A 21,730-nucleotide genomic window follows, 5' to 3' on the forward strand; every position below is an offset into this window, starting at 1 on the left:
ACTTGGCCAGAATGTTGAAAGGAAGAAACAGCAAAGCCAAAATTAACAGTGAGGTTCTTGTTTCTTCAGCCAGCCTTTGGGATATAAAAGGGAGGGACCAAAGTTATCTAGAATCAGTATTTAGAGTAGTGACATTCAAGTCAAGGGTACTTCTTCAGAGGAGCCTGGAGACAGGGAGGAAACTCTAGTCATTCATTGTCTTCCCAGCCCCGCCCCACAGGCCCTGTCAGGTAGAGGTTACAAGGATAGAGCTCTCTGTTCCCGGTTGTGTAACCACCATAGGAGTGGAGTTCCATTTAAGTCACAGGATCTTTAGGTCAAAAAAGAGGCAGTGAGCTATCTGATAGAAAGTGGGGGAGGGCTGTAAAATCTACCAGTTTAAATCAAGCAAGATAATCATATATGGTTCGGTTTTTGTTAAGATTAAGTTCTTCTCAGATCAGGGACTTCAGGAACCAGATTTACAGGAAATGATATGAAGAGAGACCTAACAAAGAACTGTGAAAAGAAAAAAAAAGAAAGAAACAATGATTTTATATGGAGGAGAAATAGTTTGAAGGTCACTTAATTAGTTTAGTAGATAGTACCATAGTGTATAGAATTGGGTAGTTAAGACTGGGATTTCAAGGTTAATGAGATTAGATTATGGTTAATAGAATGATATAAATTTAGAGAATTTAACCATTATTTGAAATGAGTTATTTAATAAAAATGTTAATTAAGAAGGGAATCTGCTGTCTATTGTCCTTTAATGGTAACCTTTGGGGACTGGAGAAAGGTCGTGGAGTTTTCTGTAGAAACACTTCATTGTGAGGCACTCGTGGACCGTGTCCCTCCGTCAGGTAATGCTTCTGACCTAAGTAAGCTCTTTCCCACTCAGCCAGTGTCTTAGTTTTCACTTTAAAAAGCGTCACATAAAAAAGTGGAATTCTTTTCCTGCATCGCTTAGTTCAAGTGCAGGCCTTTAATAATTCTTATTAATTAAAGTTTTAAGTATTCCTAAAAATGAAAGACTTCACTAGAAAAATGTCCTTAAGATCGCTTTCAGACATGGATACTGTGTAATGATTACTAAAATTCCCTAAATTCTTTTTTTTTTTTTTTTTTTTTTTTTTAAAGATTTTATTGGGGAAGGGGAACAGGACTTTATTGGGGAACAGTGTGTACTTCCAGGCCTATTTTCCAAGTCAAGTTGTTGTCCTTTCAATCTTAGTTGTGGAGGGCGCCGTTCAGCTCCAGGTCCAGTTGCCCTTGCTAGTTTCAGGGGGCGTAGCCCACCATCCCTTGCGGGAGTCGAACCGGCAACCTTGTGGTTGAGAGGACACACTCCAACCAACTGAGCCATCCGGGAGCTTAGCGGCAGCTCAGCTCAAGATGCTGTGTTCAATCTTAGTTGCAGGGGGCGGAGCCCACCATCCCTTGCGGGAGTCGAACCGGCAACCTTGTGGTTGAGAGGACACACTCCAACCAACTGAGCCATCCGGGAGCTTAGCGGCAGCTCAGCTCAAGATGCTGTGTTCAATCTTAGTTGCAGGGGGCGGAGCCCACCATCCCTTGCGGGACTTGAGGAATTGAACTGGCAACCTTGTGGTTGAGAGCCCACTGGCCCATGTGGGAATCGAACTGGCAGCCTTCGGAGTTAGGAGCATGGAGCTCCAACTGCCTGAGCCACTGGGCCGGCCCCTAAATTCTTATTTCATCCTCCCACTCCACCCTCCCACTCACTGCCCCCCGGAAAGCTGGTCAATAATGGGCAAAGCTACCAAAATGATCAGACATTAAATGGGTCACATAACATCTGGCACCATACCTCTAATGACCCTGAAAGAATACAATGTATAACGGTTAAAAAAAAAAAAAAGACCTGAAATTTCTGTTACAGTTTCAGGTATTTAAAGATAGTGTCTCTATTTATATTGTATTTGTGTGTATGTGTTTAATCAGAATGTTTGAGAGACCCTTCTTAGACTGATAAATAACACCGTCAAGTGGGTGAGCCCAGGGACTAGCCACAGATTCGCTAAATGGTGAGCTACAGCTTCTGGACTAACCGAGCAGGACAGGTATATCACTTCTTAGCTGAGTGGCTTAAATACACGATTTGAGGTTATGGAAGACAGTCATTCCTGGGATGGTCTCAGGTTCTTGTTCTACCTGATGTTCTGAAGGCAAGTATGTGCAGTCTTTACAAGGACAGGCAATCCCATATGTTGTTCAACAGCCCCTGTTCTGGGTGTGGAAATTGACTTTTGAGGGCTTCAAGGGAGTTTGGAACAGGTCTTTCTTTGCTTGATTGATGGTGACGAGGAGGCCAGCCCATCATGTAATTAAAGCAGGTTTTCATGGGAAACTGTCAAGAGCAGAGCATAGGTAAAGGGCACTGGAAGCTGAAGGAGAGCATCAGTCTCCGAAACCTTGTCCTGCCGCGAGGTGCAGAGTCCAGAGGAGTGATCAGCAGAGACCCAGTCATGTCATGTGGTTGAAGGCAGAAAGAGGAGAATCTGAAAAATGGCTGGGAGGGACACCCTGCAGCCCCTTACAGATATGGAGGCTGCCTCCCCCTGCTCCCTGGCAGCTGGGCCACGATTGCCAGGGCCTCTCCTCTTGAATAACATTCAGCCCTGGGACTTTCTTCTCTTTCCCTTGGGTGTCTAAAAAATAATGAACAAATGCTCTGCTTTAGAGCCAGAGAAAGGTAGAGAAAAATCAACCCCTCTTCCAGCTACGGACTTGAATTTGAACCCCACACCACAGTTGTCCTTTGCTGTTGTAGTGTCAGGTGTTTGACGACATTTTATCTCTAAAACCGCGCGTGCGTGCATGCGTATGCGTATGCGTGTGTGTGTGTGTGTGTGTGTGTAATTAAAATTGGACTAGAATAGAATTTCCTCTCAGTGCAGAGATCAGCAGTTTCAACCTGGTCTCTAGCCTCAGTCGTAACAGAGACCTGCCTACACCAATAGCTTTGAACTAGCAGAAAGTTCTGGGTATTGCTCTCCATGCCCCCACCTCATGCTCACCTTTTCTTTTCACATCTCTCCCACACTCCCGTCTTCCTTCTCTAAACAGGAGCAATGGTCTGGCGCACAGTAGTCTCACCTCCATAGAAAGGACCGCTAGCAGTTGGAGCCCTGATACGTGCGCTGCACTACAAAGTGCCTTGCAGATAGATGAAAACACTCACCATTTGCTAGCCCGGTTTCTTGTTTTTGTTCCTTTTTCCTTGGTCTAGGGGACTTTTCCCTTAATATACCAACAGAATTTCAGTATTTTTAAAAATGACATTTACCACTTCTTTCTAGGCCTGGCATCAGTTATTTTTGACTCCAAGTGTACACGGAACTGCTTAGCTGCAAGTCAGACCTCAGGTTTATTTTTAAATTTTCAAACCTCTCTATAGACTAAGAAAGCAAGCTCGGGACATTTGATTTTGCTACCTCTCTGGTGCAGTGCCCTTTGTCACCAGAAAAAAATATTAATAGCAAGCAGCATTTTTTGTATTCTGCATCCAGCTGCTCCTTGACCGTGGGAGCCCCATGGCACAATGGGATAGGCTGCACTGCTCAGCAAGCGTCTCAGCTCCTCCTTGGTCTTAAAGCAATTACTGATGTGACGTGCAGTCCTCATGGCGTTAAAAACCAGGCCTGCTCAGCCATGGCTGCTACTGCTTCCCTCCAACCATCGAGCAGTGATGGATGCATTATCGAGTGATCAAATTAAAGGAGCAGTGCAGTCAGAAACACCTCTTCCCATAGAAAGGGGTATTGCGCTTTTTAATCCTGAACCATTGAGATCTGTGATGAGTAGGTTTCCACCCCTATGAGGGGGCAGCCTTATATTTTTCCCAGTTGTTATAGCAGGGAATAATATCGTGACCTGGTAAAATTTGGCATGGTAAAACTTGGCATGAAATAATATCATGACCTGGTAAAATAAGATCATGAAATGGTAAAATTTGGCCTCCATGAGGCCAAACAAAGCTCAGTGTTTGAGGTTCAGTGTGTCTCTTTAGTCTATTATTGAATTAAAGCTAATCAGTTTAAATTCAGTTTCAGCAAGGTCGGTTAGGGGGAGGTGTGGTAGAGGAAGAAAGGGGAGTCCTACTCACCATAAGATTGTCATCCCCATGACGAAGAGCAAATGTGCAAAATTTGGTCAAACCAGTTTTTTAACAATAAAGGTTCAACCATTAAACAAACCTATGAGTTCATTTCCTTCTTTGGAGGCAGAGCAGTAACCTACTTCAAGTAACCAATCACCTTTTCTCAATCGTCTTTTAAAAACACAACACCTTGCCAAATTAAGGCAAGTGATGAGGCACACTAATTTAAGCATGAGAAGCAGAGGGTCCACCTCTTGCTATGATGTTATCTCTAAATGTAGAGTTTCCACTGGAGGCGGTGGTCTTGGCCGAGAGTTAATATGTTAGGATCGGCTTCTACATGCAGAGATACCTGGCAGCCCAGGAATCTTGAGAGTTGAGTGGCCAAAAACAGCCTCTAATACCTTCAGAGTTGCAGCCAAGCTATTCCGGGTGGTTGGCCTGGGGCTACCCTGGTCTCATGCCCCTATAGTCAGCTGGAAGTCATAAGAAACACCTGGAATTGCATTCTTTCCCAACTTCAGGGTGATTCCCAGCTTCTCTTTAAGCTTGAGGCCGAGCTCCTCCCTCCCACACTTGCTCACATTCATTGAGAACTGGTGAATGGTTAAAGAGCATGGGTGCTGGAGCTAGATTGCCTGGGTTCACAGCCTCCCTCTACCACACTTTTGTGCCCCCATTTCCTCATCTGTAACATGGAAATTATATAGTACCTACTCCACAGGGTTGTTTCAAGGATTACTTTAAAATATATAAATTAAGTGTCTGCTGTAGGCCAGACACCATGCTAGGCTCTATAAACACAGCCTCAAGCCAGTCTGACATGGACTCTCCCTTCAGGGGTCTTGGACACCAATATCTTTCCTTTCCAGTGGGCAACTTGGCACAGCTTGTCCCTGATTTGATTGAAGAGGTATTATCCCCGTTGACTACAGCCTTCCCCACAGCCTCCCCACCGCCGCCTCTAGCTTAGGTTCTCCCCTAGGTAATAACAGGAAAAGTACAAGTCCCAAACACTTCAGATCAGGGCGGCCTCCTCGAACCAGAGCAGCCACAGGACTCGACCCCTATTAATTCTCCCTGAGCTTCCCACACTCCCTCAGGTTGCTGGAGGCAGCTGCAGAGGCCCATGGGCCAGTAGGTCAACTGGTGGGTACTGACCTCCAAGCGCCCTCTGTTGGCAGGACTGGCTGGAAGGGCTTTGTCACCGCAGGCTCTCACAGACATCTGGAGGACACTGCCCCTCAGCAGGCCTCCCCCATTGAAATCCCCTCTGCCTCCATAACAGATACTCAGGAGAAAGCTGCCCCTCACCCTCCACATTCTGCTTCGGGTTCCTGCAGCTGAGTAAATATTTTTCCTATCTCTTCGGACTGCATTCATGTTCAGTTACGTATAATAAAAGAACCCCACCCCCCACCCCCATAATCAGCCATAAAACAAGGGGGATAAACAGTATTCATATAGTTCTTGATTTCTCTGAGAAGATGATTTGATAAAATATTGCACATCTCTACAGAGGAGAAAATATTGAGGTGTGCACCTTTGATAGTATTTGTGCGGGTTCCTGAAGATGGAAAGTGCTATGTAAGTGCTGAGCTATTCAGCTTCGAAGCAAAGAGAAGATGGTTATCTTATTCATCCCTCTTTTATTTGTAAAATCTTTTTTTGTCTCCTGGCAGGTGATCATTTTTTTTCCTGGAAACCAATTAGCTACTAAAATTAAACATGCTTCTTTTTAAATTAATCCTTTTCATAAAATGGTCTTAAAATTGGCCTCAGCTTTTCAAGTAAGTAGCTGACCCAGTTGTAATTGGAGATGCATTTGGAAGCCACTTTTCTCCCACCTCGGCATTCCTACCCCTTGTCCCCACTGCTGCCAGGTGCTGTCCACCTTTGGGCCTTCCGCCATGGCCAGCCTCATCTTGGCAAATACCCTCAGGTCTGCTCTGGGACAGTCATCAGATTATCTGGTTCTCCTGCCCAAGTGCTCTGATGGCAACTGGCGGAGTTTTAATCACTGTAAATTCAGGTTATGCTCAGATTAGCCAGGAGATAGGGTGCCTGCTGGTTGTTTTGCTGTGATGTATTGTTTATGGGATTAATGCTCCAAATGGCCAAGGGTGTCAGCTGATATTTATTACTTGAAGCTGGCTCAGCTGTTCAGGTTCAACAACTAGCTCTGTAGTCACAGGAAATGCGGGGCTCTGCGTGTCATGTATGACCTGAGATGTGCAAATGTGACTGGAACCTCAGCGAGCATGTGTTACAGATGCCGGGGAAAGGGATTTCTTGCAGGAGCCTCCTTTGATTTTGTTCAGGGCTCCTGAGGGAACTCCACACACCCTTGAAGGTCGGAGAGACTGGAGAAAGAGAGAGCATTCAGGGGTGGCTGCAAAGGGGGTGTAAAAGGAGGTCATCTCTGGCAGGCCTGGCATCCAGGAGAAATCATGCCACCTGCCAGGTGACTGTAGACATTGTCCCTCTCCAGCCTTCTGAGAAAGGACACTGAAGGTCACTGTGCCTTTAAGGGAACCTTCTCCCCACTCCCTCGGCTTGGTAGTGCTTAAAGAATCAGGCCAGGCCCTTTTAAACCTGTCTGTAGTGCTGCACGAAGAGAAATAAATGCACATTGCCCCAGTGTGTGTCTAGTAACACACACTGCAGTTGGTTTGTTTTTCCAAAAAGAAATTTAATTTAACCCAAGTGTACACTGCCACACTGTAAACACACCGGGGGCACCAGAAGGGTGGCTTATTGAATTTAATGCCCTAGCAAAGGTCAGCTTTTAGAAAAAGCCAAAAATGGCTGGAATCTTTCCTGATAGCTCCTCAATCAGGCCTTGGATCCAGGCAGATGTGTTTATTTTTTCAGAGGGAGTTCCTGAGGACCCATCTCAAGTTCAGACATTGGGCACTCCCCCTCCCGTCTCCCTCTGGTGCTCTCAGAGGCCTCCCTCCTCCTCCCTAGGAGGTCACTGTCCCTGGTGACCCAGGTGGGCCCCTGGGGCAAGGAAATTCCCTGGAGCTGGTGGTTGGGGAGGGAGGACCCAGAACCTTCACTTCCCCCCTCCTGGGCTTGAGTGTGTGGTGCCTTTCTTACAACTAACACTGCCTTTCTCTGCCCCTTTCCCTCGAAGGACGGCATGAACTGGGTCTGCAAAAATGTCATTGCAAAGAAGAAATAAAATCTAGACGAATGGAGATGCAGGAGCTGCAGGAGCTGAATTCTGTCCTGAAAAACACTAATTTGCTGCTTTCTGACCAAATGTTTTTCCATCTGTGTACAGCTACAGCTGTTTGAAGAGAGGGAACAACACAGTTTAAAAAGAATCCCCATTCCAGCAGTAGATTTAACTGATCTCTGAGGTTCAGTATCATTTTTCAAATAAAGGAATTATATTATTTCCTCTGCATAATTGAAATAGTATTAAATGTCTCAAAGCACATGATTAGAAAATGAGATCTTTTAAATGAGCAAGAGATTGCATTGCAATTCCGACAATTCCAGTGGGCTTTTTTTTTCTCCCTAAAAGAAAAAGAAAAGAGGAAGAAGCAGCTTATGCTGCGTTAATTTATTTACTGACCTGTCCCTTACATTCTCCCCATGGTTTTGAAAGCATAGATAGTGTTTGCTGGTGGTCAGTGGTTTTCACCATCACATCCCCAACTGAGCCAGAGCTGCATTCTGTCCTGAGGGAAACTGCTGGGGGGACGGGGAGGAAGGGCAGATGATTAAACCATCTTGTCATGCAGGTAGGAGACTGTAATCCTCACCCTTTGGAAAGGAAAAAAAAAATCCTTTCTTGCAAACAAGTCACCACAGAAACATACCCCATCCCCAACCCCCCAGCCAGCCACACAGGGAAACAAATTCTTATGACTTTTGACTGTAATGACATCTGGAATGTACGGAGAGGTGGGAGGTTTAATTCCAGAAAAATTACAAGGTCCTTAGAAAGCCCTCACATTGAGGGCTCAGGCTAGCGTAAACAGGCTTTCTCCAGTTCAGTGGAGCAGGGAGCAGTCGACTCTGAGATTAGCTGGCTTCTCCACAGCCGTCCTATAGAAGGGATTTCTAAAGCTCAAAGAATTCTGTGTTTAAATGATCACAATAGGCCGCTGCTATCAGATTTTAAAAATAAATGCCGCTTTACCACGAACCTGCTCCACTGAGAAAAAGGCAGGCAGATCGATTTTTAGAGGAGATCAATTTTTACAGTGCTGGAAACTTGGTGGTGTGGCATGCTCCTGGGTGGGAGAGGGTTTGCTGCAGGGAAGAACGTGTGTGATTGCAGGAGCCATGCCCAGGGAAGCCAGAGTCACCCCAGCTGCCCCTCTCCCCTGCCTCTCTCCAGCAAAAACGTGTCCTCTGTCGATTGATTGGAGAGGACTGGCAGGAGACTTCACCTGCCTCTTCTTTCAAAAAGAACTTGTTTCCCTGAGCCTTCAGAAATCCCCAGCTTCAAACATGGGAAAGCGGACCAGGGCATCACCCGGCTCTTGAATTGAACTCTGATCTGGTGCCTGAGTTCAGGGGTTTTCAGAGAATGGATAAGAGGCTGTCCAGTGGCTGGTGGGTCCCAGGAGGCCAGCTGCCTTCTCTTTCTGAGAGGTGACCCTTCCCAAACCCACCAAGTCATCTGGGCAGACCAGAGGGGCCACTCCAGCCCCTGGCCCTCAGTGCCCAGCTTTTCTGGACAAAGTTGTACAGGTGAGGCTGAAGCATGTCCAGTTTCAAAGGTGGTCTGGGGTGAAAGTCATTAACAATGCCAGTCATGAAAAGGTGCCCTGGGGGCTGTTGTGGATGGACCTGTAAGGACTTGCACAACAAAAGAAGGTGAAGTTTTTTTTAAAACCACTGAACTAGCTGGGGCTCCCTGCCACCACCTCCTCTGGCTTCTCTGCCTCACACAAGCACCTCTCTCGCTTTGAACAGAGCAAACAGAATTATAAGGAACCAAACTCCCCTTCTGTCAGGCTGGAAATGTGGCTCTAGCACTTGAAAATGAGTTTTCCCCCAAAATAGTGCACCAGGGATGCAAGCTGAGGGGCAGAATGCCTGCTTTGGGGTCTGTAGTTTTGGAACAATGAGATATGGAACTTTAACTCTGGCTGTGGAAGGTCTGTAAAGTATTTTTGTTCTTTTACCACCAACTTCAGGAACTGTTTGAAGGAACCCTCAAGGCCGGGGCCAGCAGGCAGAGTAGCCCTTCTCTGATAACAGCCGCTGTCAATGTTCAGATTTGCTTTTCAGCTAAAGACACAGTGACATGGTGGATGTCACAAGCTTTCATCTTCCCTTTGAGTCCTACTGAACCCTCCCCGGGGGCTCATGGGGTAGAAGAGAGAAACCGGAAAAATGCAGACTTTGAAAGCTCCCATTTGTAAAAACAAAATGCTTCTAAAGTCCCTTTTCCTCTCCCCAGCCCCATCCCCGGCCCCCTGTGGCCATGACCAGAAGACAGAATTTGAAGAAAGGGGATACTGGGTTTCCCATCCGCCCATCCCCAGTGAGTCTTGGTAAGACTTGCTCTGTGTACGACTGCATCTGAATGTCGTCGGGGGAAGTGGGGAGGGGGAGGGCTGGGGCGCCAGAGGGCCCCGGGGCCCCAGGATGTGTGCTCAAACCAGTGGTGGGAAAAACTCCTTCCCTCCTCTCCTGCCGACCTGCCCTGCGCTGACTCCTTCTGGCTGGATCCCCGCGCCCAGTGCAGCACACCCTTTCCCCTTCACTCTCCCGCGGTTACTATGGAAACAAGGGTGTCATTGATGTGGGCTGAGCTGGGGAACATGTCGGCGCACAGCTGAAAGTCAGCGATTGTGCCGGCGGGTGGAAACGTGCGGTGGTGAAAGAAGTCCACAGCTCCTGAAACTGCTGTAAGGACACAGTGCTGCCCCCTCTCTCCCTCCATCTCCACTTCTCTCTCTCCTGGCTTTTGACAAATTTCTTTATTCCCCTCTGGGCTAAAAGCAGTGGCTATTTTTGTGCCACTCTGTGCCCCACCCGTACTGTCGGTTGCTACTAATCCGGCCTGACCTGGAGGGTGACACCATGTCACCCTCACCAGGACTCGTCCCTTGATTCCCATCAGAGTTTGCTTTGATTTCTCTTTCCTTCTCCGAGGCTAGTTCTTACTTCCTTTTATTTTTAGCTCTGCACTTCATGTGGTTTCAGGGTTCAGTCTGATCCATCGAAAGGCTCTTTTTTTTATAGTCCCTTTTGAAAATGATAATCAAAGGAAGGGACGTGGTATTTGGTCATGTGGAAAATTCAGTGTATAATTTAGATGTCTGTCAAAAATCCGACAAATAAAATTTAGCTGAAATAAGGCAGCCTGGAATGTGTTGTGTTCTTTGCTGAAGCTCAGAAAGGGCCTGAAATCTGTTCATCCTTTCAGGGATTAGCATTCCTCAAGGTGCTTTTTATCAGAAGGATATAGTACTGACACCAACAATAACAAAAATAAAAATAACCTTTAGTCATGGGGCAGCATTAGTCCCACTTTACAGTAGAGGAAACTGAGGCCCTTCCCTGGGTTAAGGATTTTGCCCAAGATCACAGAGACATTAGTGAAGGAGGGGCCTGGAACCTAGGTCTGAAAGCTACAGCAAACTGCACATTGGGGGACAAAGACAGTAACAGCCCATTTCCCAGCAGTCTGAGCCTCTAGCCTTCCAAGCCCACACCCTAAGTCTCTTCTGACCAGCACTGCTCCCCTGGGTTCTCTATCCCAGGTGTTGGATGTCCTGTGTTCTCACAGCAGCACAAGAGAGATTTTGTACCATCCTTTGCACAGACAGGAAAATGGGAGAAGACAGTAGGAAAATTAGAGTTGACAAGGATACTTACAATTACTTAGTAGCTGATACTGGGCCTTCCTTTTACAGAGGGTTCAGATAGAGGAATAAACTTGCCGAAAGTCACACAGTAAGTAGCAGGGTGGGCACGGGTCCAGGGCTCCGTCCTCTGGAACACAGAGCTTATCTCCCCCTCCTGCAGCCTCACTTCAGCCATCTGGGGACACACCAGCACCACTGGCCCCAAGGACCTACCTTTAAAGGCAAACTGTTGGCAGAACAGAGGGGAGCTTGAGGCAGCAGGAGAGAAAAGGTCTAGTGTTGCCAGAAAAATGGCAGGACATTCAGTTAAACTTGTATTTCAGATATTACAAAGAATCATTTTTTTTTCTTACATTTAATGAGAGATCATTTTTTTTTTAATTAAAGTTTATTGGGCTGCTGTGTGCTGCCGTGGGCTACGTACTGTGTGCTGCCATGAGCAATATTTGGGACATACTTTTTTTTCCCCCCCTCTTTTTACACCTCCCCCCACTCCGCTCCGGTTCAAGTCATTGTTTCTCAGTCTAGTTGTGTAGGACACAGCTCCCTGGCCCATGTGGGAATTGAACCGGCGATCTCAGTGGCATTAGGAACATGGGGCTCCAACCATCTGAGTCATCAGTCCGGACCTTTTATTTTTCTTTTTAAACACAGATCTTTATTTTACTTTTTAGTTTTTAAGGAGGGCACAGCTCACAGTGGCCTATGCGGGGATCGAACTGGCAACCTTGGTGTTATTAGAACCACGCTGTAACTAACTGAGCTAACCGGCCACCCCTGGGACATACTTATAAGACTCTAAAAAAAAAAAAGTCATTGTTTATCTGAAATTCAAGTTTAACTGGCCATCCCAGTTTTTCGTTTTTGCTGTTTTTGCTAAATCTGGCAACTCTACCCAGAACACCCGGCTCAATAAAGGGACAGTGTGGTACAATTTAAAAAGTGTGCTCTTGGGGGTGGCACGTTAGCTCATTGGTTAGAGCATGGTGCTAATAACACCAAGGTTGCCAGTTCGATCCCCGCATGGGCCACTGTGAGCTGTGCCCTCCTTAAAAAATAATAAAAAAAAGTGTGCTTTCTGGAGTCAGAGAGACTGAGGGTTCGATCCTTGCTCATCTATAAATCAGCTCTGTGATCTTGGGCAAGTTGGTTACTCTCTTGGAGTCTCTCCTCTTCATCTGTGGAATGGGACTAAAGTGGTAGGGAGATTGAAAAGAGATATAATGTAAATAAAGTACCTAGACCTAGGACAATAGCTAGGTATAGTAAGGGTAGTAGGGACACTCTGTGCCTCAGTTTCTTATCTGTAAAATGAGGTAACTGTCATATACCTCATTCTCCAGAGGATTAGATGAAGGTATGGATGTCCAGTGCATAGTAGGTGCTAAAACATTATAATAACTGACAGAAATTCTAGAGTCCAGGCCTTCCCAGACCCCCAAGACCTCTGTGCTCCCACCTCTTCTCCCATGTGGCTCTCTAACTTTCCAGGCAATAAGCAAGCAGCCAGCAGCCTTCCCACAGGTGCTGGCAACCCCCTCCTCTACGGGGCTCCCAGGGCCACCCCAGCCACACCTTCTGCAATTAGATTTGTAAGTGGGAACAGGCTCTTGTCAGAGGCTCCTGATTGGCTCCGGGCAAAAACACAGTTTAGCGCTCAGTCAAGCTGCATTTTAGGGCCTCTGTCTCTCTCTCCTGCCTCTCCCCCCTTAATTGCAATCTGTTCAGTAATTTCCTTTTCCAACATTGCAGAGCACAGAGAAGCTTCAGCACCAAGAGCTGGGCGGGGAGGAGGGAAAGAGAGCTCCCACTCCCTGCAGCGAATCTGCTGGTCCAGCACTGTGTGTGAGTGTGTGTGTGTGTGTGTGTGTGTGTGTGTGTGTGTCTGTGTCCAGAACCAGCCACACACATGGCGTGTGGAAATATGGCCAACCCCACAGGATCAGACCAGAGCAAATTGTTAAGGGGGCATCCACCTGTAGCAGGTATTTTCACAGTTATCATGTTTAATCCTCCCAACATTATTAACTGTAGGTATTATTACTCACAGTTTGTGGATAGGGCTCATAGAATTTGACTCATTTGCTCAAGATGACACTGGAAGAACTCGACAGTCAGGATTTGAATCCAGGCTTGTTTGACTGCTGGGTCCCAAGTTCATATCATGATACCTTCTTCCCTTTAGGCTTCTAAGTCCAGAAAAGGAGCTAAGGAATCCTGCACAAAGAAATATAGAGAGGTTTCTTGTCATGCAGGGTGTCATGCGGGGTCTCAGCTCCTGCTCCCCGCATTAGAACGCAGGATATGGTGAGGTCAAAAAGGAACACCCACGGAGCCACAGATAAGGGAGTCATACCACTATAGTCTCGCTGGTGGCTGGGTTGGAGACACAGGAAGCAGGAGCCACACTGTCCGTAATCCACCAACTGCTTCTCTGCTAACCGCCTCACTTGCTAACTGCAATCCACACTTGCTAGCTCAGCCACGGCAGTTATACCAGTGGCCAATGGCTAACTGGTTAAAGCTGATGGCCATCTACTACCCGAGCCAGCACCTTTCCATGTGAGGCCGAGAACCTGGAAACTGCTCTCTAGGACTCTGTCCCCACATTTCTTTTCCCAGAGTGAATAGCAGTGTCCCAGGGACAAAAAGTCTTTGCTAAAGAAATGAAATATTAATGACAGAATTGCAGCCAGCAAGCTGAGTCAAGGAGGGGCAAGGTTTATGGGAGAACTTGCTTGGATACCTCAAGCTGAAAGCTAGAAGAGTTGTGGGCAGAACTACCATTTAGCTAAGCAAACTTCTACTCCTGTTAGTCATTTACTGATTTGATCCTTTTTTGATTAGCCCCCTTCAAGATAACCATTTCTATCCCTGTTTCCCAATTAAGGAAACCAAGGCTCTCAAAGGTTAAGTCACAACTAGGAAAATGGCTTGGCTGGGATTCCAGCCAACTCAAAAGCCCCATTTTTCTCCAGCGCTCCATCATTTTTTTTTTAAATAAATTTTATTGGGGAGTATTGGGGGACAGTGTGTTTCTCCAGGGCCCCTCAGCTCCAAGTCGTTGTCCTTCAATCTAGTTGTGGAGGGCACAGCTCACTGGCCCAGGTGGGAATCGAACCGGCAATGCTGTTGTTCAGAGCTCAGGCTCTAACCAACTGAGCCATCTGGCCACCCCTCTAGCACTCCATCTTGACTAAATGCAGGGCTATGAACTGCTGGGAGTAATGGGAGAGTGGGGCTCCAGGAAAGAGGGAGGTGGGCAAGAGGCCTTCCTCCTTCTGTGCCACCCCCCACTTCAGGATCCACAAGATCCTTCCTCAGAGTCCCAGAGATGGCTGCTGCTCTGGAGGCCACCAACAGAGGGGGCAGGGGGTTCCAGGCCCCACCCTGATAACAAAGGAAACAGGCTGGGATAGCTGTTGCCCTTGGGGCCCTGGCCTGGCATCAGTTGCCTCCATCCTCACCCAGGGCTCAGCAGCCCCTATCCAGTGCCCTGGCCAAATTAGAGGAGAGGGAGAGTCGCAGCAAAAAGGCCAGCAGATCTTAGAGCCCACTTAGACACTTGGAGGGGAAAGAGAAAGGGCCAACTGCAGACAGACAGCCATGGCCACCCAGAGTCTTTTGCTTTGCCTTGTTAACAGAAAGCACGTTCCTGAGTCTAGATTAGCCCGTCACCTGATCCACTGCTGGTCCATACGGGAAAGGATGCATCACACCAGGATACAATGCTTGGCACTAGCCTAGCTAAGGGCCCCTCAGCTGTGTGCCTTTGTGTAAGGCAAAAGCTGCATAGCCATTTTGGATGGTCCTGCCTATTACACCAAGCAGACCTCTCCCCTGGCCTGGTTGTCAACACTCCCCCACCCCACCCCAGTCCTCAGGCCCACCTGGACGACCTGTTCTGGGGAGTTGGAGCCCACCAGTCTCCCTTCCTCAGCCTTCCTGCTGCCAAGAGGTCAGAATCACACAAAATCATGCTGGACATACCACCCCACGCCCTTGGATTCTGTCTGTGGGCACAGATCTGATCGGAGACTTTCGAATATGAATAGGGCCACCCTGGAGCCTCCAGAGGACAGGGCCAAAGCACGTGTCCTGCCTGGATGCTACAGATGGCTTTTGGAGAGAAAGGGATAAGGAGCTTTGGATGGGAAGCAACAGCCCATTTTGGGGCCAGGGGATGCAATCCAGCCCAACTCTCCCCTCAATTTCCCCAGCTCCTGTGGGGATTCAGCCGACTCCCCAGGTCCCTTTCCCACCCTGAGACCCCCCTGAGTCAAGGAGGGGCAAGGTTTATGGGAGAACTTGCAAGGTTTATGGGAGAACAGATCTGCCAGAGCAGCCAGTTGGGAGGAAGAAAAAGAGGGAGTAAGGGGCATTCAGGGGCTGGGATGCTAATCCAGCAAGAGGGAGGTGTCTGCACAGCTGTAGGCAGCCCCCCTACCCCCAGTCTGTGAATGGGCACATCAACCCCTCCCGCCTGCCTGCCAGCGCTCCTGAAACAGTTGGTCCTAATGAACGCAAAGAAGGCAGGGCAGCTGTGTGCATTATCCATATGCATGGGGAGGTGTATATTTATCCTCACGTCCCACCCCACCCTGCAGCTGCTGCCATCCCCTATGCCAGGAGGGTGAGTGGGCATGAGCGCCCAGGCTGCTCCCAGCCCCGGGGCCTCCTCTCCTTCCAGCCCTCTCTCCCCAGCCCACACCCACAGCCTTCACTTGACCCATTTTAGAGGCAGAAGTTTGTGTGTGTGTTTGAGAGAGAAAGAGAGAGAGTGCACACATCATTTCCCCAGTTGGTGCTTTTGATTTCCTCTGAAGTATCTTGATTGCGGACGTACAATGGCATCTTGCTGCCAGCGCTCCCTCAGCAGCTTCTGGCTCTGCACCGCCTCCTCCCCAGGGCCAGGTTTTTCTGCTGACTCCGGGGCCCATGGCTGTCTGGCAGGGAAGAAGTCCTGATCCGGGCTTCCATGCCTTGGCCTGAGCAGCGGGACCTGCCACAATCCTTCCTGCTCCTTGGGCTGGGGCCAGCTGGCCCCTGCATGCCTACCTCCTCTCTCCCTTGGAACTCCTGCTGCCTCCTACCTGTCCACCTCGTCTCCCACTGCCTGGCTACTCACCTCCTTTGTTCTGAAACGCAGTTCCCCCATGCATATGCCTTCAGAGGCCCTGCTGCTCTGGGACACTCAAAGCCAAATATTTTATCCTGTCATTCAAGACCCCTCTGATCCGACCCCAAACCTTTTTTATAGACCTGTCAATCATGGACTCTCACACATACCCTGAGCTTCAGATGAGTTATCCTCACTGTCCCCCAACCTAACCCCACAATTTTATTTCCCTGCCTGTGCCCAGAGCCACCTCCCTCCCCCAAGGGAGACACCCTTGGGGTGTCTCCCATCTCTTTTGTGCGTTCCTTACGCCTCCTGTAGGGCATGATTCAAGTCCTATCTACCCAGGAAGATGGCCTGGTACCCTCTAGCCCACAGGGCTCTTCTATGAAACTCCAAGAGCCCTGACAGCCTAGGCATCTGGCATTCACTTAGCAAATATCTCTTGAGTAGAGAGGCGAAGCACTCACAACGCCTCATGTTCTGCCCTGCTCCCTCTCACCTTTCTGACCTCATTACTCACCGCCCTGCCCCTCACTCACTCTTTCCACCCACGCTCACGCTCACGCCCTTGCTATTCCTGAAATGAGCATCGTCTGCCTCGGGGCTTTTCACTTGTTCCCTCTGCCTGGAACATTCTTGCTCCAGATAGCCCCAGACCTTAGCTCCTCATGTTCTGGAGTCTCTGCTCAGTGTCACCTCAGTAATCCCATCCCCGACCACCTCCCTATATCAAAATCGCCATGCTTCCTCTCCCCCCCTAACTTGCCCTATCCCCCGCACCCTGCTTATCTTTCCTTCATAGTACTTATCATCTACTCACATTTATTGATTTATTGTTTGTCATCTGTCTCTTCCTCGCTAAATTATCAGCTCCAAGAGGGCAGAGAGTTTGTCTGTTTTGTTCACTACAGTAACCCCAACTTTGGAACAGTGCCCAGCTTTAGAAGGACCTCAGTAATTATTGGTTCAATGAATGAGTGAATAAATGAAACAGGCACTGTGCTAGGCTCTGAAAAATCAAAGATGACTAATATTTCATGTCCTCCAGGGATGCACAGGTTAGTTGGACACGTAAGCTATGCAGTTTGTAACCAGAGTTAGTTAAGATAACAAGCGAGAGTGTTAAGTGCATGGAAGTGTGGTTGGCCCAAAGGAACATAAACACTGTGATAGCTATCAATGCCTGAAAGCAGACCATGCCAGCACCAGACCTGGCACTTTACACACGTCGTTTTATTACTCCGCATACCTACCCTGGAGAGGGTGGAGAGGGGTGCACAGAGGAGGCGAGAGTCTGAGGCTAGGTAGACACTCCAGGCAGAGGGATCAGAAGAGCCACTGGGCCTGGAACCACATGGGCTGCTGGAGGACTGCCTCTAAGCATGAGATTTTGACGGGTGGAACCCGGGGAGCTGCAGCTAATGGGGATATCCCCTTGGTGTGGCTGGAAAGTCTCTATCTGTTAGGTCACAAGCTGCCCATTTGCATCCGTGCCCCCTTCCTGCTCAGTGCCCTGCAGCAGGCACAAACATGGAGAGTGTCTGATGACAACACTGAATTCACAACCAGGCAGCCAGGACATCCATATGTCCAATGACTCACTGCCATTTTTTTCCAGGTAGACCAGAAGTCCACACTACCCTTAGCATTCAATTCTTGGAGTCCTGCTCCCTCATTCCACTTCTTACCTGCAATTTTGAGATGTTGCTTGTGCCACCTCTAACCCTCCATCCTACAAGCTGTTGAGAACACCACCCCACACATCCCCCTCTTCTTGCCTTAATGGAAATAATGAAAAATAACAACCTATGACACTGAGCAGATGTGTTCTCACTTAAGAAATACCCAATTATTGAAGATCTAGTGCAAGGAGAAATAAATATCCCAGTTTGCTGCAGTTGACAGGAATTAACCACACAGCAATTTCACAAAGCTGGTCTCCCATGGAGGAAACATTCCGACTCCCAGTGCAGAACTCAGGGTTAAGGCCATTGCCAGTCCCTGCATCATAAATGCCAGGGACAGGGCTTGCCTCACTCAGGGCTGTGATTCCTATACACAGTGGAGAATATAGTAGAGGCCAAAGCTCCATACATCAGGTTTCTATTGGTTATTCATAAGAGCTTTCATTGTGGCTGGAGTGGCTTGAGGTTGTTAAGTTCTCTGTCAAGCAGAGGTTGACTACATCCTGCCCTGTGAGGGAAGAGAGCCTTCGGGGTGCAGGTGGAAAGGATAGCGTGTTGGGGGGAGAAAGAGAGAAGCTGAAGTTCCTAAGACCAGCCCCCTGCTAGTCCAGGTCTCTAACCTCTCCCCCTGAGCCTCCCAGCCCTAACTGCCTCTGCCCCACGTTCTGATCCGTTTCCCATACCCCTCAACCTCCAGTGAAGTTCCTGGGATCTTAGCCCTGAACCCCAGGCCCTTGCCCGAGCACTTTTGCATAGGGAAGGAGCAATCCAACAGTGCCCTCACTCATTCCTGCCGGGCTAACTTGAAGAGACAGGATTCAGAGGGTTCTAGAACTAGCACCAGGATCCCAAGTTCTAGAGACCACTATTTCCTTTGTTTTAAATTTTATTAAATTTATTGGGGGTGACATTGCTTAATAATATTATATAAGTTTCAAGTGTATAATTCTGTAATATATCATCTGTATATTCCATTGTGTGTTCACCACCCAAAGTTTATTTAGTTAGAGACCACTGTTTCTAAAGTATCTCCAAGTCAGAGTTGTCCAAAATCACACAGGGAGACCTTCACTTTAGAAGAGGGGTGAAAATATGGTGGGGTCTGTCCAGGGATACCCAGGAATCATTTTTCACTTCCCTTCACCTCACAGGCCCAGTAAGGTCAACATCCCCCTTTCTTTGTAGACCCAGAGCGCTAGGTTGGGGGAGGATGAGTCCTGGACCCTCCCTTCTCCCCCCACGCTGGAATTTACAGGACGCAGAGGTGGGGTAGGGAATCTCCCAGGGGCCCAGGTCTAGTCCTGAAAGTGTTCATCGGTTCTCCCCCACCTTCGGATGGGAGAAAATGAAGGTGTCTGAAGAAAGGGCATGGTGACAATGATAGGGTATGAGTGGGTGGGTGTGAACAGGGCCTGGAAGAACCCATAAGTGAGGTTAGAGCACGGGGTCTCTGCTTCGAGAGAGAGGGGCCTAGGACGCTCGCTGACTCAGCGGCGTCGCTACTCAGGGATTTCCCCGCTGCCCCACCCGCCAGGGTGCCCTTTGAAGCCCGGAGAGGGCTTTGATCTGGGGTCTGCCATGCTCTCAGCTGGCCGGGCCAGATGCACTGGAGGAGGGGCGGAGGGACCGACCAGCCTCCAGGCCTCGTCCTCCCCTGGCCCCCTGCACCCCCTCCTGGGCAAGGAGACTGTTTCCGGCTGTTGTAGGGGGCACCAGAGTCCCGCCCTACCCCGCCACCCCGCCTTGCAGCTGTTCCCCAGCTGCCCAGCCCCACCCCAAAGACAGCTGGGAGAGAGGCTGGGGGCGGAGAGCGGAGCGCAGCTGCTCGGCTCGGGGCTGGGACTGGGGAGGGCAGCGACATGAAAGAGCTTGGGCCGTCGGGGGTGGCGGGCGCAGGAAACCCCCCGGCGAGTGCCTCCCCGCGGGCCCCGCACATCTGGGCCACAGGAACCGCCGCCCCCCGTCGGTGGGGTGGGGGAGATGCGCTCCCGACACCCAGCTCTTCCCGGAAAGGGGAGGAGTGATCGCCTCTCCGAGGAAGTCGGGAGGGCACCGTCGAGGGTGTGAGAGCCGGTATCTCTGAGTCGTTGGAGGAGTGAGGCACAAGGTGTGCCTGTGGGTGCCAGAGGTACCCGAGCGTGCACAGCAGTACAGGGTACGGAAGGCTACCCCCCACCCCCACGCCTTCTCCAGCAGGCCGTGTGTCCTGGGGCAACTCCACCTCTTTCTGGGCCTCCTCTGCCCCTGACCCTTTTGGGAGGTGGGTGACAGCTGCTCCTACAAAGCCAGGGACAGCTGCATGGCTGGGGACAGCTGGATAGGGTTAGTGCCTCCCTGCTTTCCTGGCTGCCCAGGCACCCCCAGGCCATCCTCCAGGCAGCTGGCAGCTTCACCAGCAGCCTGTGTGCCTGAGTGTGTAATTGTCTGGGGTGGGCTTTCAGAGCTGGGACTTGGGGGTGCTCAAACCCACCACACCCCCCACCTGAGTCTCCCTCCATATCCCAGTCTGATTGAGGTACCTGGAAAAACAACCCCTCCCATCAGCTAAAATAAAATTAGGCCAAGTGGAAAGGAAATTGGGCAGCTTTCTGTCTTGGCTTGTGACTCTTGGCACAGATGTCCCAGGGTTCCTGACAACTAGAGAAAGGGACAGTGAGGCAGAACAGATGTGAGTGGAGCTAAATGCCTATCTGTCCACCAGCACTGCTCCAGGCATCCTTCCCCCCATGGGCTGGAAGGGCACTGTGCTCCAGCCATCTGCCCCCTCTTTAGCCCCAAACAGGTGCAGGAAGAGAAGGGGGAAGTTCAGCTGTTGTCATCCTGCTCCTGGCTCTGGCTCCCTGCCAAAGTGGGGAAGGGGGAGCAATGAAGCAAGGGTCCACCCACTCCACAGTCTACTCCCACAGGACAGGACAGAGGTTCTTAACAAGACTGGTTTGGTATCCCAGCCGGACAGGCCTGACCATGTCCTTCAACCTGAGTCCTTACTTTTCTAACAAGGGTGACTAGCGGTTTGTGATGTTTGGACCCTGGCACAGGACTTATGCACAGCTCCCTGCCTTGCTCTAGGCTTCCTGGGGTGGCAGGCGCTCAGGCCCTGCCTGATTTTACCCAGACAAGGGGAAAGAGAACTAGGCACCCAGCAAAACTGTCCTTACTATATGGAAGGGTACAGGCTGCCTTACGTTACAAGCAGATCCATGCAGTTAGGCAACAAACCAGAGGTCAGTTCCCCTACAAAGGACAGCCTTGATGTGTCCTAGTCCCTTTTTCCACCTCAGGGGTCCCAGTGACAAGCAGGACCCGGCATAGTCCCTAAGGTAGCACTTCTCAAACCCTAGGATGGGTCAGAATTACTGGGGAGCTAAAAATGCAGATTCCTGGGTCGTTAGTGATTCCTACTGAGTCGAAGTGGAGCTCCAGGAAGCGGCGCTTTTAATAAGCCCCCAAGACATGCTAGACTTGGAGAAGATCTGCCAGGGGCTGTGGATAGGATGTAGTTTTCACCTTGCTACCCTACCTCCTTGCCTCCCAGAGCCAAAGATTTTCCTGCCTGCTCTTCCTCCTTGCTCAGGGACCAGAGCTCAAGTCACCAAAAGCAGCATGGAGCTGAGTGACCCCACCCTCCCAATGTGGGGGAAGGCCCCGTTAGACTAAATTCCAAGATGGTCTGTTCTACTTCTAACAGTGCCTAGCACTCAGCACGTGCTCGATAAATATTTGTGGACTGAAGGAGGTAAATTTTGCAAGACTCACAGAAAGGTATTTCTTCCTTTGTCCTAGCTAAGAGCAAGTTGGCAGAACCTCATAGAGATGCCAGGACCCCTGCAGCAGGGGGCTGGGCCTGGGAGACCCTCAGCAAAAGTTTGTCAAAGGCTGAGAATAGTGTTGCCTGGAACAGTCCAGACCCAGGAGAAAATCAAGGCAAGAAAAGCAGGGGTTCCGTCCCTAGAAGGCCCCTCCCCACACCAATGCCCGA

The 21,730-nt window shown here is 49.4% G+C and overlaps 1 protein-coding gene and 1 long non-coding RNA gene across 3 annotated transcripts in view; one reads left to right on the forward strand and one right to left on the reverse strand.

The window, feature by feature from the left end:
• ARL3 (ADP ribosylation factor like GTPase 3) overlaps nucleotides 1-10,327 on the forward strand; it is a 37,603-nt gene extending 27,276 nt beyond the window's left edge. Inside the window, exon 6 of one of the 2 annotated variants that reach the window (XM_033130634.1) lies at nucleotides 9,531-10,327. In XM_033130634.1, the coding sequence (XP_032986525.1) occupies nucleotides 9,531-9,656 (126 nt within the window). In that variant the 3' untranslated portion in view covers nucleotides 9,657-10,327. Of the gene's footprint in view, nucleotides 1-7,241; nucleotides 7,521-9,530 lie in introns of those variants that run through there. The other variant, XM_033130635.1, reaches the window with a different exon arrangement.
• A 646-nt stretch (nucleotides 10,328-10,973) lies between these two features.
• LOC117036057 (uncharacterized) lies at nucleotides 10,974-13,489 on the reverse strand. The gene is made up of 3 exons (XR_004425314.1): nucleotides 13,301-13,489; nucleotides 12,993-13,161; nucleotides 10,974-11,170 (listed from the first exon to the last, which is right to left on the reverse strand). It is a non-coding gene; the product is annotated as an uncharacterized LOC117036057 (long non-coding RNA).
• Nucleotides 13,490-21,730: the final 8,241 nt, after the last annotated feature.

Source organism: Rhinolophus ferrumequinum, chromosome 16 (genome assembly GCF_004115265.2).
Source record: "Rhinolophus ferrumequinum isolate MPI-CBG mRhiFer1 chromosome 16, mRhiFer1_v1.p, whole genome shotgun sequence".
In the NCBI taxonomy this organism is placed as follows: Eukaryota; Metazoa; Chordata; class Mammalia; order Chiroptera; family Rhinolophidae; genus Rhinolophus; species Rhinolophus ferrumequinum.